Below are 17,246 nucleotides of genomic sequence, written 5' to 3' on the forward strand. Positions count from 1 at the left end.
CCACACTTATTTTACCACAGAACCAGTTTTTTTTACTGTTCAATATTTATTAATATTTGAGGACCATTAGTGGCCTCCAGAGCCCAATTTAGGATATTCTAGTAGAGGCACTGTAGGAGCAAGAAAGGATTTTAAGCAGAGGAATGACAAGTCAGATTTAAGTTTTTAGCAAGATTGCCCTTGAATTAGTATGATGAATGGGTTGATTAGAGAGGACTTTACCAGAGGGAGTGGCAATAGTCTAGGAATGTTGATGAGGGCCTTGACTAGGTTGTGACAGTGGAGAAGGAGAGAGGGGACAGGTTGGATTAACATTAAGATGGTAAAATTGATAGGACTTGGTGATAAGATGTAAGGTTGGGAGGAGGAAGATGATTTGCCTGGTATTGGGTATGTTGAGATAGAGGTGCTTGTTGGAGATAGGTAAATTGGATATATTGGGCTGTTGTTTATGAGGAAATTCTGGGTTAGAAATAGATATTTCAGACCCGAAAGAGTGTAAGTGAAAGAAGAGGGTGAGACCCCACCTAAGGCCACTAGCAAAGAAAAAAGGCCAGTAGTCCAAATGGTCTGTTAACTTTTGGTCATTTGCCATTTTTTAAATGTGCCTCTTGTTGGTTGCCTGTGAAGGGAGAGACATCTGTGTTTTTATTTACTCTTTTTAAAATTCTCAGAATACAGCTTTATGAAAAACTTTTAAACAGAATTTGGTAACGATTTAAAACATAGATACTGAGTGTATTCCCCACAGTTGGCTGCCAGGATGGTTAAGTACCTTGGGACTGTGAAGTCAGAGTATCATTATGAGGACAAGGTGACCTATGGGAAATGCCTGTGCCAACTGGAAAATGATCCTGAGTAAAATACCTTTTAGCTATCCTACCTGTTCTCTGTCAGTGGTGTGGGCATAACGCAAACCTTTATATTTGAGGGCAGCAGATTATGACACAAAAACATGTATGTACATAAATGTTTATAGCAACACTATTCACAATAGCTAAAAAGTGGAAACAACCCAAATGGCCATCAACCGGTGAATTAATGAAAAAAAGATTAATACAATGGAGTATTATTCAGCCATAAAAAGGAATGACACACTGATACATGCTACAACATGGATGAACCTTGAAAACATGCCAAGAGAAAGAGGCCAGTCACCAAAGACCACATATTATAGGGTTCCATTTATATGATTGTTCAGAATGGGCAAATCCACAGGGACAGAAAGTAGATCAGTGGCTGCTCAGAGGCTGGGGAAGATGGGAGAATGGACGGTGAATGCTAATGTGTACTGGGTTTCTTTTTGGGGTGCTAAAAACATTCTAAAATAGATAGTGGTGGTGGTCGCACAGCTTTGTGAATATACTAAACAGCATTGAATTTTATATTTTAAACATGTTAGGTCTATGATCTGCAAATTACATCTCAGTGTTAAAATTGTATTAAGACTGAAAACAAAACAAAATGGTCTGGCCATCATTTCATGCCTTCAGGAGTCCTTTAGGACCTGAGGTGTCAGGCTTAGAGAGGAAAGCCAGGAGGAGCCCCCCTTTGAGGAGTGACTGAGTGAAGCTCCTCAGGGAGAACTCCTGCAAGGGCTGTGTGGCAAGGAGGCCAGGAAGGAGTTCCTAATGCTCTCCTCTACCACACGGCCTCCCTCCTCTCCCTTCCTCCGCCAGGCCTCTCTTTGGTTGGTAGCAGGCACTCTTGTGTTCTTGGATACTCGGTCCCTTCAGTCACAGGAAAAGCAGCTTTTGGGTCTCTGCAAAGCCGTACTGGGTCTTATGCTGGTCAAACAGTTTGTGTAGAACATCCATATAGAGCGCATGGTATTTATCCACCATCTCCTGGCTTGGCTTTTCAATTTTGGGCAGTGGCAGGGGCTCCCCAACTGCCAAGAGAGATGAGAAAAGAGAAGGGAAGGTGTTAGACTCTCCTCTTCCTTTAACCTCCTTTTCTTTCCTTGGGCCTGACATTCTGGCACCCCAAGTCAGCTCCCAATTTCTGGCCTTCTGCTGCCCTCTTCTTTGGTGGGGGTGGGCTGGGGCTGATGTTGAGAAAACTGAGGTGGACCTGAGGCTGAGAGCAGCACTCACCCACAGTGACAATAGGCCGGGAGTATGGCAGGAGCCCAGTGGAGCCTTGGCAGAAACCTTGTCCATAGAAGACACAAAAGAGAAACCAAAGACACGGTGGAAGCAGCTCTGGAACTTGTACATCCAGCTGTCCTCATGAAACAGCACCTGCTCATACACCTCCCTTTCTCCGAACGTGAAGGTGGGGACCAGATGAGCCCTGTAGGAAAACCCTGATTTATTTCCCAAACACAGGCTGGAATGGGACCCACTCTGGAAAAACATTTGTTGGCTGTCAGGCCCCCATCTATTTTGTTAAAATTCTGGTGGTATAAACCATTTCTTCTTACACTAAACAGGGCTCCCCTATTTAATGTCTCTCGTCCTGAAATTTTCAAGGCCAGTGAGAGTGCTATCTCTGGGCCAGGATTACAAGGGCAGGATATGGGGGTGCATGGAGGGAAGAGGAGTTGGATAGAGATCCCCAGAGACCCACATCATGAAAAGTTCCCAGGAGGTGTCAAGGAGGGGAATATCCAACTCTGTGTCTATTAGTGGAAAGCACAGAGAAGACAATACTTTTGCATATGTGCACATCCTGTATACGATATGCCCCTCACCCAAGGGAGCTGTGCATAACGTATTCTGTCCTTGGATCATGGGATTAGAGAAAAATTGTTTTCCTTCCATGGACCATGTGAATCCACCCTGAACAGTGTCCTAGGTAGAGAATCGGGCTCCTTAAGTTCCTTGAGTGAAAGAAGAGTAAAGAAAACACAGTTTCTCTTACACAAATCTTTATGAATTGCTAGAACAATCTCTCAGCACTGTGATATATATTACCTTACTGGTTCCTCACAGCAAAGGCAGTGGAGGTCACAGTGGGGTTGCAGAAGCCCAGGTTCAGAAGGGGAAGGTCATTCAGGCAGTCAGCGAGTGGCAGGACCTGAACTAGAACCCAGGACTCTTCCCTCCCAGCTCAGAACTCTGTCCCCTGCATTATACTCCCAACTGATGAACAGGCCCCTCAGGCAAGGTCCATAGAAGAAATGCTCCCCTCTTCTCTGAGTCTGCAGTAAGACAATTGTCCCTGAGTCCAATGAGCTGTCCTGCTGACCTGATGGGCTACTCCACAGATCCAGCATTGGGCTCCTGCTCTTCACCCCTAAGTCAGAGTGGCCAACATTTACTGATCTCTTCCTGTGTGCCAGGGATATGACAAGTGATCTATGTGGATGAATTCATTTAAAGCCCACAATCACCCTTTGGAGTAGGCACAATTACCAGTAGCCACATTATGAAGATGCAAAACACCAAGGCCCAGAATGGTTAAGGAACCCGTCCCAGAGTGCGTGGAGTCACAGAGCCAGGATTTTAAATCAGGCCCCTGATTCCAGATCCTGCACTCACACTCATTATGCTGTTCTGCCACTTGCACTTACCATTAACAGACAGGTGTGGATATCAGTATTGATAGAGATAATGTGGGCATCAGCTATATGCTAGGGCGGCCCTAGCCCAATCCCCCACGATACTGAACCTGGGTTTATGGTTTGGCTTCCTGAGAACTGGTCCAGCTAGCTCAGAAGGAGTGGATGACACAAACCTTTTAAAAATTGTATGCCCATCACTTCTACTCAGTAGTAAGTTCCTTGAGGGCGAGACTTGGGTCTGATTCATTCATCCTGGCATCACCTACAGGGCATGCTGCTCAGAGAAGGCCACCCACTCCCTCTCTGGGGAGAATACCTACCTGTGCTGGAGGGCTGTGCGCACAAACCCCTTGTGCTTCTGGAGGATGAGGGTGGTGGCGTTGGGCACACTTTGCAGGGCTTCTCCCACACCTCCCACTACAATGCCCACAAGGTCGCCAGTACCATGGCTCATCAGGTAGTTGATGGCTGGCTGGCTCACGGAGCACACGCCTGCATGAGAATCAAGGAGCAAAATGATCAGGAGGGGAGAAAATGGCTCAGAGGCAACACCCTTCTCTCTGCTCTTCACTGGCTTGTTCATGTGCCCTCTGTTGCCATGGGCACTAGCAGGAAAGGCTCAGTGAGATGGGACTGAAGGGTGTGGAGAAGAGAAGGCTGTGGACAAACAGAACACAGCTCATGCTGAGGCACTATCCCTACTTTGCAGGAGGTACTTGTTGAGCCTAAGAATACTGAGTTATAGAAATGCCCCCTGTATTTTTGGAGACAAGATTTGATTTCAGAAGTCAAATAAGGCTTTGCCTTAAAGAAAAAATAAGTGTGTTAGTTCAAAAGCGCCTCGCCTCAGGAGGGCGTCTCGTTGGTCAGTAATAGCTGCACTTCAAAGAGACAGCTGTAAACTGGGCCTTTAGTTCTCACCTGTTTTGAAAGACAAGACAGGGTACATGGGGCATTTCTATAACTCAGTATTCTTAGGCTCAACATCTCCCCCTTTTTTATTTTTTGAAGAAAGTTGATGGAGTTGGACAGCCATCACAGCGAGGCGTTGGTCTCCGGATTCTTGTCTTCTTTGGAGTTTTCTCCAGACTATAAATAAACACAAGCAAAGGATTAAAATAATGCCAAAAGTTACAATAGTGGAACTCCCATAGATCTTAAGATGATAAAGTGGATCAGCTGATTCTAAACCAGAAGAGATGTCATTAATAATGCCAGCTTCAGAGAGCAATTTAAGTTTGTGACTGAAGGTACTTAATATTTCTTGTTGTAAGTTTTCAATCTCTTCAATCAGATTTCCTTGATTAAGTAGATGTTTTTTGATGTTTTCCCAAGGAAACCAAGTTTGATTATACATATGAGGTGTAACACAAAATTGAGTGATATTCCAATCGCAACGGAGTCTAAGTTGCTTTTGTAGACTTATAACCTGTTCTCCCAACAAGGTGACTGCTTGTTGTAAGTCAGCCACTTGAGTAGCTAATTTAGTGTCAATTTGATTTTGGGTAGACCATAATTGATTTGAATCGTGGTGCCAATTTTGAGCAAATTCAGTGGTTTGAACGGTCTGATGCACAGCCACACCTGTGGTGGCCGAAGAAGCAGTGACAGCAATGATTCCCAAAATAGCTGCTATTAAGAGACCAATAAATGTTTTTGTACGTTTAAGGATGTGGTTAAGTAGTTTGTCCAAAAGGAACATTGCTGGTGTTTCTTGGCAGACTCTACTCATTTTAACAGGTAACCACAGTCCTGTTCTGGCTTTGAGAATATAAAGTGTTTCTTTTTTTTTCTTTTCTTTTTTTTTTTTTGAGACAGAGTCTCACTCTGTTGCCCAGGCTAGAGTGAGTGCCGTGGCATGAGCCTAGCTCACAGCAACCTCAAACTCCTGAGCTCAAGGGATCCTCCTGTCTCAGCCTCCCGAGTAGCTGGGACTACAGGCATGTGCCACCATGCCCGGCTAATTTTTTCTATATATATTTTTAGCTGTCCATATAATTTCTTTCTATTTTTAGTAGAGATGGGGTCTCGCTCTTGCTCAGGCTGGTCTCGAACTCCTGAGCTCAAACGATCCTCCCACCTCGGCCTCCCAGAGTGCTAGGATTACAGGCGTGAGCCACCGCGCCCGGCCTAAAGTGTTTCTTTATAAGGAAACTTTATAGAATTGTTAATACAGGTATAATAAGAACAGTTTTTACAGGTCACTAGGAAAGAAGGTTCATTATAAACAGCATAAATAAGTAAGGTAGTCTAACACAAACTTGAATATAATGAGTAGAATTTAAATTAAAAGTCCATTCTTGGCTATTGTTTGTATCCAAAGTGTGTGTGCTAATCCAGGCCTGCAAAGGGTGCAAAGCAGCTGATATTTTCCACAATTGATCATGAATAGGGCCATCTAAAATATGAGGAGCTGGAGAGCTCATACCATCATTGAGCCATGTAATATGACTTTTAAGGTCAGTGTCTTTTGCAGACATCGAAGTGGCAGTTTTATTCCAATGAAGCTTTTTAAAATTGCAAGAGTGGGCAGGATGTCCATAGGGACTCCAGTCAAGGACAACACCATAAGATGTGGACCCAGCAAGAATGCGCCCCGTGTGAGCTCTACAATTGTCCCATTGTACCCAAGTTTTAGGGTCAGAAATTAGTACTTTCTTACAAATGGGTACATCTGTGGGTGCAATTTTAGAACGCCCAATAGTGATGTGTCTGGGTGCCAGACACTCTTACCACCATGCTCACCATGCAGATCATGGCAAGAAAAAGATTTACAGACATTTTAGGTACAGATGTCTGGTCCAATATCCTGTCTGCTTCTTTGTATGTTCTCTTCAGCTGTCCCCACATCATGATCTGTGCCTGACTTGTCTTCTGCTTTTTCCCCTCGAGTTTCCACTCTGGGCTTGATTCTTCTGTTTGAAATCCAGACTGTTTGTCTGTCATCTGTTAAAACACAAGCAAAAACTCTCCCCCACACCTTTGCCCATCCTTTTTTCCATTTATTTTCTATTTTATCTTTCCACCAGACAGGTTGGTGAGGGAAAGAGTCTGATTGTGGACTCCCATTCCAATGCTTTTCTATTGCTGTTAATTTATCTTCCTTACAAATATTCAAAAAATTTAAGGTAAATAAGGCTTTATTCTATCTTTGAGAGACTGTCTACCTCCCCCTTTTTGTTTTAATAACATGTTCTTTAAAGTTTGATGTGTAAGTTTTATAATACCTTGTCCTTGAGGATAATAAGGAATGCCAGTAATGTGCTTGATGTCCCATTTAATACAAAAAGCTGTAAAAGAATGACTAGTGTAAGCATGGCCATTATCAGTTTTAATGGTGGCTGGGACTCCCATGTATACAAAACAGGAGTATAAATGTGAGAGTACATGTCTAACAGTTTCTCCAGAGGATGGAGTAGCCATAATAAGACTGGAATAAGTATCTACAGTAACATGTACAATACCTAACTTGCCAAATTTAGGAATATGTGTAACATCCATTTGCCATAATTCATTTGGTGAGAGATCTCGAGGATTAACTCCTGCAGAAAATTTAGGCTGATTAATTAATTGACAAGTGGGACAATGAGAAACAATATGTTTGGCTTGATTATTGATTGTATAATTGCATTGATTTTTCTTAAATCAGTTAACATTTGCCATTTGCCAGATTTTCTTTTAATAACAAATACAGGAGAATTCCATGAACTGGTGGACTCCTCTATATGTCCTGCTTGTAATTGTTCTTCTACTAATATTTGAAGAGCACCCAATTTTTCTTGGTTTAGCAGCCACTACTCTGTCCATATAGGCTTTTGTGGTATCCAATTTAAAGCCAGAGCATAATGGTGCTTTTCAGTAGCAGTGGCTGCTATCCAAAATTTGGATAGCCTAAACCATGCTGAGAAATATGTGCCTTTGGTGCCTCGAAAGTCTTAGCCCCTTGGCTCCTTTTACCCAAACCAAAACAAGGGTTATAATTTATATTTAGCATAATCTGTTTAGCAGGAGCAGATATATTAGGTATATTGATGTATGCTCCCCATTGTTGTAACAAATCTCTTCCCCACAAATTAATAGTGATGTTAGCCACGTAAGGTTTTAAAGTGCCTGTCTGTCCATCAGGGCCTGAACAATTTAAAATTTGTTGACTTTGAAATACATCAGTCACCGTTCCTATTCTGGTAAGAACAGTAGGAACTTGTTGTAAACGCCAAGCCTTTGGCCAAAAACTTTTAGACATAATTGTAACATCAGCTCCAGTATCTACAATTTCAACAAAAGATTTGCCATTTAACTTAATTTCTAATTGAGGTCTCTGGTCATTAATAAAAGTTTGCCAATATACTTTAGTTCCACTACTCCCAAAACCTCCTTGCCTTAGAACATCAGATTTTCCAATCTGTATAAAAGGTAACAATAGAAGTTGTTCATTACGGTCTCCAGTCTGAATAGGAAAATCAAAATTGGAATTTATCATAACTGATATTTCTTTTGAATAATCTGAATCAATTACACTCAAATCCACTGAAATTCCTTTTAATGTAAGAGAGCTCCGGTCATTGATAAAAGCTCCGGAAAGGTTGTTTACAATTTTTTTTTTCCAAATGTCCTTTACGGCTGTAATTGAGACCTTTTACGACAGTTCTTTGTTTTCCGGGAGGGATTGTTTTTTCCCCTGCTGCTAGCCTCAGCTAACATTTGCATTTTAAAAGCATCTGACTTGACCTTTTGGCAAAATTTTCTTTAAAAATTCTTTGAGCAGCGGATGTAAAAGCTGCTCACACTTTGAAGTAGCATTATTAAAAGCCAACATATGGAACCTCAAATTTCCCAAGTCAGGCGGATGAACCATCTTTTGCACAACATCTTGTAATCTAGCAGTAAAATCTACATAAGTTTCATTAACTTTTTCTTTAACATTTTACACAAGAAAACATAGACTGTTTAGGAGAAGCTATCTTTTCTTATGCTCTAATACAGCACTGTTGGATTTGAGCAATAACCTGATCATCATATTTTAATTGAGCATTTATGCCAAACCAATTTCCTTGTCCTGTAATTTGAGCTTCTGAAATTTCTATCGGTGGATCACGAGATTGGTTTAGCCATGCTTGTTGGCGAGCTTCATCCCTCCACCAGGTAGTGAACTGTAAAAATTCTAAGAGAGACAGAACTGTTCTCGACAAGGACTCCCAATCCCAAGGAATTAATCTTTCCATTTGAGCCAATCCTTCAATCAAGCCCTTGGTGTAAGGAGAATTTGTACCATACGTGACACAGGCTTGTTTTAATTCTTTTAGAGTTTTAAATGGAATAGGCTCATGAATATAGCAGGGGCTCCGAGGTTCTTGCTCCGACTCCATTCTGAACATCAGAATCTTAATTCGTCTGTACTATAGCCACAGGGTAAAGATACGCCTCCAAATCTCCTTTTAATTGCACCTCTCTGATACCCCTCGAAATCCTTGTCTGTCCTTTTGGAATTTTTTCAATTGTCTTTTTTAAGGGCAAATCACGCTTCTGGGCACCACTTGCCTTATAAAGCAATGGTTCAGCAGATGGAAATTTAAGACGACTAAGTCGTGCTGAACAATGGGAGAGGGCATCTTTAACTGGCACTGCAGCCTCTTGGTCAGTCTCATAAGGATCAGAATGAGAAGAAAGTGAAGATTTATTTTCAGAGTCTTTTCGCTCCCTTATCCTTTTTGCAGACCCGAATGAAGGGTCAGCGGCCAATTTTATTGGCTCTATCTTATCTTGACCTGAAGCAGAGGGAAGGTCATATGTGACTTCTTCCTTCTCGCAAAAAACAGGCTTTGGATCTTCCTCTAAGCTTTTTTTAGGACGGGAATCCTCCGTCTCACTAGAAGATTCTGAATCAGAATGAAATAGCCGTAGAGCTTGGGTAATTAAAGAGCAGAGCTGCCAAATATGTAGAGGAATCTTTTCTCCCTTACGGAAAGCCCTTCGTAACGTTTTCAGCGCCAGCTGCCACTGCTGCAGCTTGAACGCATCCGGTGGTGGAAACCAATCACGGTGTTTGAAAATTAAATGTAACAATTCCTCAAGCTCTTTCTTTTTGGCAACTACTCCAGCACTCTTCAATAAAGCTCTCAACAATTCCACATATTCTAAAGAGATAGTCTTCCTCATTATTTTATTCCGGACAGAATAATAATTTACTTTGCCCTGGAGGTGTTCACTTACCTCTCTTTAGGTAAGACACGTGCGTGACTTCCAATCCTCTCCAGGTCCCTTGCGATACAATTCGGGAACTCTTCGCTCCAGCAAAGCCTTTTGCCTTCAAGACCCTATCGGAATTTCCTGCCGACTATGCCAGTTTGCGGGGAGTTAGCTACGCTCCCGGCAAAGAGGTTTTTTCCTTTCTTCCGATCAGGTCTCTCAGGCATCCTTTTTGATGACCCCTGCCTGAGAGACCTGATCGGAAGAAAGGAAAAAACCTCTTTGCGGGGAGCGTAGCTAACTCCCCACAGGTACTGAGTCGAAACTATAGCAGGGAAGTTTTCAGTGAGGTAACCAGAAGGACTTTCTGAATCTCAGCTATAATTCTACCTTTTTCTTTTCCAATAACAGAAGCTCTGTTTTCTCTTCAGATCATATAAATCTTTTGCCTTTTACTAGGCAACAGCTATTGCTTATTGAGTACATCCCCTGTGGCAGGTGGGCGTGATATTGAATGCTTTACTTGCATCATCTCATTTAGTCATCATACCACGTCTGAGGCTGGACGACTATCATCAGCACTGCTTTACAGAGGAGGAAACTGAGGCTAGTTTGCTCAAGACCACACCACAAGTGGCAGAGCCAGGATTCACACCCAGGAAGTTTAGCTCCAGAACATATGCTTTTGAGTATGTGTTATGATGACATGGGGGTCAGGTGGGGAGGAGAAGAGGAGGCTTAAAAGGTGCATTTCCAAGCAGACAAATGGACCAGAATCTCCAGTAAATATGGTCAGAATCACCTTTGGCCATGAGGTAATCCCTAATAAGTGGGATCTTGAAGAACCAGGACAGCGTGGCCAAGTGAGGTGTGATGCCTAGGAAGGTCTTTGAGAAGCCTGTGGCCTCAGTACAGAAGTTGCAGAAGACGCCAAAGGTCAGGAGGCCATGGGGGTGAGCTACCATGAAGTAGTTGTGCTCAGGTGACAGTTCTTTAGTCTTCAGAATCTGCAGCCATGGAGAGAAATGCCAGAGGGGGTGGAATGAGATCACATAGGGAAGCAAGGGTGATGACACTTCAGGGATTAGGGTGCTCTCTAAGGCAGAACTTTCCAATAGATAGACCATGAGTGAGTTTCAGGGGGCTGAGATATTGGTCTCCTCAGCCCTTGGCAACAAGGTAGGATCTGGGGCAGCTAGAACTGCCAGGCCTCCCGCCTGTGGCTGAAAGTAGTCTCGGCCATCTACATCAGTGCACTTCATGCAATTTATCATTTTTTAAGAGCACCGTTATGTGAAAAAGGTTGGGAAGCTCTGCTCTAAAAATCAGGGCAGTGTTTTTGTTTACTCCAAAGAGTGCCCTGAGGATCAACATAGCAGTACAGTCCTGTAATCTCTTCCTGGTATGGTTTCCACCCAACCCCCTTGTAGTATCTGCCTAAGCAACTTTCACTGAACTTGGAAAACCCTTCTTAGCTATCACCATGTCTGTGAAGCCTCTCCTTATCCCCCACCTGAACTACTTCTTTACCTTGTACCAAACTATAATCATATTCTTGTCTATCCTCCCCATTAGATGAGAGCTCCTTGATGGCAGAGAATCATGTCCTAGTCACTTCTCCGTACCCCTAACATGTGTTTCAGAGTAGACTTTCCATCAGTGTTTATTAAACTGAACTGAACTGTACTTGCCTCTGCCTGTGTCATCTGGCGGGTCGTGCCAGGGGTGTCCAAAGTATCATAGCAGAGTATAGAGTGCTCAGAAGGAATGTTGGCTCATCTTCCTATGGACAACATTAGTCATTTGGTATAAATGCTTAGTGGGACTATGAGGGACACTGGGGAAGAGACACTTACTGTAATGGGGAAATAGTCCCTGATGTAGGTCCAGACACACCAGTTCCTTACCCACACTGAAAGCCTGCCACCTGAGACAAAAATACCAGTAGGCAATGATGTCAGTATGTGCTACCTAATACCTCCCACCGACTGCTGCTTTTCTAGCAGCACAGAGGGACTAAAGCTCTGCTAGAGAGGTGGGGAAGGAAGAGACTGCAGGATGGTCCTGTCTGGCCCAGCTCCTGTGGCTCTAAGAACTTGGATGAGAGGCCCTGTGGCATGGTGAGTCGGACTGCCTGGTTGCAGGTCAAGGTGGAGTATTTTTCTTTGTAGGTCCGTGAGTCTTACCTTGCTCTGGGGTCTCCCAGTCCAGGAAAAACCAGGCAAAGTAAAGTGCTGGTAGTGGCCACAAAGATGTAAACAGCAGATAAATGAACAATGGCTGTAAGATCCAAACTGACGAGGGATTAGGTCAGACAAAATTTGTGTTGCCAGTAGAACTTGACTGTGTCCAGTCCCATTACCAGCCCCTCATAATACACACGCCTTTGGTTCTGGCCCTGAGCACAATCCAGATACTGTCCATCCATCATCCACATCCATTTGTCCTTCAAAAATTTTCTCTAGCATCTACCATACACAAGCCCTGTTTCTCTGCCTACCTGTCATCCCTGTCCACCTGCCTCTCTGTCCAGACACCATCCCTCTACTCCTGCTACATCCCTTCCCTTCCCTTCCTGTCCCCATTTGGCCACCCTCTTTTTTCTTTTGTCTCCTGTCTCCCTCCGTATCCATCATCCTTGAGCCCTTGTTAACCCACTCCCTTGCCCCTACACTATCCATATCTTCCTACACCCTGCCCACCCATCATCTACATCCCTCTACTGTTTCCCTCTACTGTTTCCTATCCACTATTCTTGTCCTCTTGCCCATTTGCCATACCTTCCACTGCCTCTGTCTTTCCCCGTGCTACCTCCTACCCCACTCCCAGAGTGGACAACTCTATGGTTTAAATATAGGCTATACTTCTCTAAGTCTGCAATGCTAATGTCCTACTCCCCATGATCCCACCCCCTGGGCCACACTTTTTCCTTTCTAGATAGTAAGGGTTAGGAAGTGGCTGAAATGAACTTTATCTACTCATATCCATCATAACCCTCTTCTACCCCCCATGCCTGTTCTCACTGTGCCCTGAGACTCTATCTCTTCCTTCTCCAGGGCATTCATGGAACTGGAGACTCCTGGGTTTTACTCTCTAGCACCATCTGAGATGATCAAAAGGCCCGAGGTGAGACTTCCCATGACCATAAAAATCACCCCAGATCTGACCCCAGCCTCTGACTCTGGCTTCTTGCTATGCACTCCTGGGTTGGTACTCACAGATAGCCAGGTAGCTCAAAGGCCACTGCAGAAGCATCAAACTGTGGAAATGTTTAAGCTGCTTGGAATGAGGCATGATGCCCAGGAGCCTGAGGGAGGCAAAAATCCCAGAACGGTGTTCCAACCAAAGGTGTCGCCAGCCTCTGGAAGCTCACTGGATAGTGAATGCATATGACTATGAGGAGTTTGCACCTGCCCAGTCCCCCCACCCCCCATCCACTGCAGAGGGAAGGCTCTGAAGTGCAAGGACTGCCCATCAGTTCTGGTCCAGCCCAATTGCCCTTTGACTCTCTCTCCTAGGATTATTAGGACATCGGGATGGAGAAAAGTGAGAATGGCTGCCATCCAGTTTGAGTGACCCGGAGACCCAGAGAAGGGGAAGCACTTCTCTCACAGGCTACTCAGAGACTGCAGGGGTTGTGACCTGAGGGGGATGACTGATGGGAAGGGAATGCTGGGGATTTGTAGCGTGGGGAACACCTGGGATTAGGTCTCTGTTGCCCTGAAGCGGCCTGGTTTGGGGCTGCCCTCCTTTAACTTTTTATTATAAAAATTTCCAAACACAAAACTAGAGAATGCAACGAATTTTTATTTTTATGTTCATCTTCAACAACTATTAACATTTTGCCATATTTGTTTCATTTATATCCCCAGGCTTTTTTTTCTTGGAGTATTTTAAAATAATTCTAAGATAGCATGTCATTTCACCCCTAAATATGTCACTATGAGTCTACAAAAAATACAGGTATTTACTTCCATAACAATAACACTATCATCCTAATGAATTTAATAATTCTCTAACAATATCTAATACCCAGTGCATATTCAAATGTCTTTTTATAGTTGGTTAATTTGAATCAGAATCTAAGTAAGGTCCACTGATTATATTTGGATGTAATGTCTCTTAAGTCTGTCTGTCTGTCTCTCTCTCTCTCTCTCTTCCTCTCCATATTAAAATAGAATCCAGATACAGAAAACCACTTAAAACAAATGTATGGCTTAATGAATTATTATAAGACAAACACCTTGTAACCGCCACTAGTTGAAGGAAAAGGAACTTTTCTACCCACCCTAGAACACTCTTCCATGTGCCCATTCCAATCACAATCCTCTTCCTCCTCCCAAAGCAACCATTATCCTGACATTTGGAGTCATCTTTTCCTCGCGTTTCCATGGTTTTCTTACCCGAATGTACTTCCTTAATGACTGTGGTTTAGACTTGCTCATTCAAAAAATTGGTATGTCCTTTAAGCTTTCTCTTTTTATTTTGGAATAATTTTAGATTTATGGGAGAGTTGCAGAGAGAGTACAGAGAGTCCCCTGTACCTTTCACTCAGCTTCCCTTTTATGTTAACATCTTACGTAACCATGGTATATTTATCACAACTAAGAAACCAATATTGGTGCATTTCTATTAACTAAACTCCAGGCTTTATTTGGATTGCATCAATTTTTCCACTAACGTCCATTTTCTGTTCCAGGATCCCACTGGGATTCCACATTCCATTTAATCATCATGTCTCCTTTGTCTCCTCCAACCTGTGACAGTTTCTCAGTCTTTCTTTGTCTTTCATGACTTTGGCACTTTTGTCTGTTTTAATCTACATGTTCCCCCCTCAACCCCTTTCCTTTCCTTGTGATTTAGCCGTTGAAGAACTCATGGCATTTGACCTGTAGAATTTCCCACAGTCTGGGTTTTGTTTATTTCATACTTACTGCACTTCAGCATGTTCCTCTGTATTTCCCACAGATTGGCAGCTAGATTCAAAAACTAGACCAGATTCAGGTTTCATCTCTTTAGCTAGATCTTAATTTGTTTTTTAATATAGAGCAATCTCCCTTTCTATCCTTCTTTTTTCCCCATGCCATTGACTTATTGAAGCCTGTTTTCCTTTGGAGTAAGCTAGTCTTCCAGGTTTCAGCAGCAGGCTCTGCAAAACCTCATTCCTCTCTCTGACTCTGTCTCTTACCTTGTAAATTTATGCCCAGTAAAGCAAATTGGGTTGTATGTGTATGGGTTTTTTTTTTTTTTTTTTTTTTTGCTTTTTCTACCTTAAGATTGTATGCTTCTAAAGGGGTTGGGGCCATATATTTTTTGTCAGTGTATCTGCTTCTAATGCCTGGAAAGTCCTTGGCCCTCAGTGTTAAGTGAACAGTCAGTGTCTTAGCTTGAGGTCTGTGATTGGATGGCTTCTTACGTGTAATGAGATCACTGGAGTCCTGTGGAGGCATATGTCCTGGGGGCTTGAGTGAGGGACAAGAGGCTGTACAGAAACAGAAGACAAGAGACACATTACAAAAGGGAAGAAGAAAGAATGAGAGAAAGGAAGGCAAATGCTGACCTTTGAGGAAGTTTGGCAAAAGACAAAGTTCTGCGTCCTTTGCCTCTCCTGCTCTCCCACTCCAGGTCTTCCTGCTGGCTGGATATCAGCCTGGCTCTAGAGCAAATGTTAGTGCTCAGGTCTTGCAGCACCGCTGCCCTAATGATGCGTTGACATCCCTCTGGTTGAAGGTAGGGACTTGTCCCTGGCAATACAGGGGAGATCAGCACTGTCTTTTCCGAATAGGATATCCTGGGCCTGCGTCAACTTCCTCTCCACTCTCTCATCCTTGTAAATTGTCTTCTCCAGGAAGCAAGCCTTCTGGGTTAACTTTTGCTAATGTGTGAATTCTCAGTTTTTCTCCTTTATTTCCTCCTCCCCTGCCCCTGAAATAAAGGAGGTAGGTTGTTGAGAAGACACTGAAGCTATAGAGACTTGATCTGTATATATATTTTCCTTTTTAGCACAAGAGCCCAATTGCCTTAGTATTTCAATGTTTAAAATGCCATGGACCTCCACATGACAATAGTTGTATCTTTAACATCAATTGATTGAGAAATGTATAACACATTAAAGGCACTATGTATACATATCATGACAGTATTTACATGCCTTAAAAAAAACATGTTCGGCAAGCATATTATTTATTCATTGTAGACAATGCTTGGGCCAGGTAGGGATTTCCAGAGTTCTTGTAATAATTAAGCTACCCCCACTCCTCAGTGGTTTGCTGCCTACATCTTGGTAACAATGGCTTTTTTGCTTTTTTTTTAAATGTAAATTGAGGCCGGGCGCGGTGGCTCACGCCTGTAATCCTAGCACTCTGGGAGGCCGAGGTGGGCGGATTGTTTGAGCTCAGGAGTTCGAGACCAGCCTGAGCAAGAGCGAGACCCCACCTCTACTAAAAATACAAAGAAATTATATGGACAGCTAAAAATATATATAGAAAAAATTAGCCGGGCATGGTGGTGCATGCCTGTAGTCCCAGCTACTCGGGAGGCTGAGACAGGAGGATCGCTTGAGCTCAGGAGTTTGAGGTTGCTGTGAGCTAGGCTGACGCCACGGCACTCACTCTAGCCTGGGCAACAGAGTGAGACTCTGTCTCAAAAAAAAAATGTAAATTGATTTATTGTTTGTCCTGATTATGAAAATAATCCATGTAAAACATAAAATTTTCAGAGTACTCAGAAAAGTATAAAGGCGGCCGGGCGCGGTGGCTCACGCCTGTAATCCTAGCACTCTGGGAGGCCGAGGCGGGTGGATCGCTCAAGGTCAGGAGTTCAAGACCAGCCTGAGCAAGAGTGAGACCCCGTCTCTACTAAAAATAGAAAGAAATTATCTGGCCAACTAAAATATATATAGAAAAAATTAGCCGGGCATGGTGGTGCGTGCTTGTAGTCCCAGCTACTCGGGAGGCTGAGGCAGTAGGATCGCTTAAGCCCAGGAGTTTGAGGTTGCTGTGAGCTAGGCTGATGCCACGGCATTCACTCTAGCCAGGGCAACAAAGCGAGACTCTGTCTCAAAAAAAAAAAAAAAAAAAGAAAGAAAAAAGAAAAGCATAAAGGGAACAAAAGTCACTCACAATCCCATCATCCAGAAATAACCCCTGCTAACTGTTATCCTGGCATCTTTCTTGGCTTTTTTCCTATGCAAATATAGGCATAGATGTAGTGTCACTGTTAAGAGTTTGGGCTCTTAAGTCCAACAAATCTAGCTCTGTGTCTCGGCTCTGCCACTTTAGTGAACTATGGCAAATGACTTAATCTCTTAGTGCCTCAGTTTCCTCATACATAAACAGATAAATATAATACCTACCCATATCATAGGGTTGTCATGAAGTTAAAATAATTTATGTAAAGCACTTTGCTCAGTGCCTTGCTCATATATGTGTTCATATTAAAATCTCAAGAAATATTAGTTATATATAATTTATTAACCAAATTGGGATCATACTCTATGTTACATTTTGTAACCTGCTTTTTCACCCAAAGGTATATTGTGGGCATTTTTCAT

The 17,246-nt window shown here is 43.1% G+C and overlaps 1 protein-coding gene across 1 annotated transcript; it reads right to left on the reverse strand.

Annotated features, from left to right (window-relative positions):
* Positions 1–1,736: 1,736 nt before the first annotated feature.
* Positions 1,737–12,988, reverse strand: AWAT1 (acyl-CoA wax alcohol acyltransferase 1). Its single transcript, XM_069463967.1, is given in 8 exon segments — positions 1,737–1,891; positions 2,097–2,177; positions 2,180–2,295; positions 3,829–4,000; positions 10,497–10,701; positions 11,551–11,621; positions 11,881–11,988; positions 12,913–12,988. Coding segments are annotated over 8 exon segments (984 nt in total).
* Between the last annotated feature and the right edge of the window lie 4,258 nt (positions 12,989–17,246).

This window comes from Eulemur rufifrons, chromosome 30 (genome assembly GCF_041146395.1).
Source record: "Eulemur rufifrons isolate Redbay chromosome 30, OSU_ERuf_1, whole genome shotgun sequence".
Classification (NCBI taxonomy): Eukaryota; Metazoa; Chordata; class Mammalia; order Primates; family Lemuridae; genus Eulemur; species Eulemur rufifrons.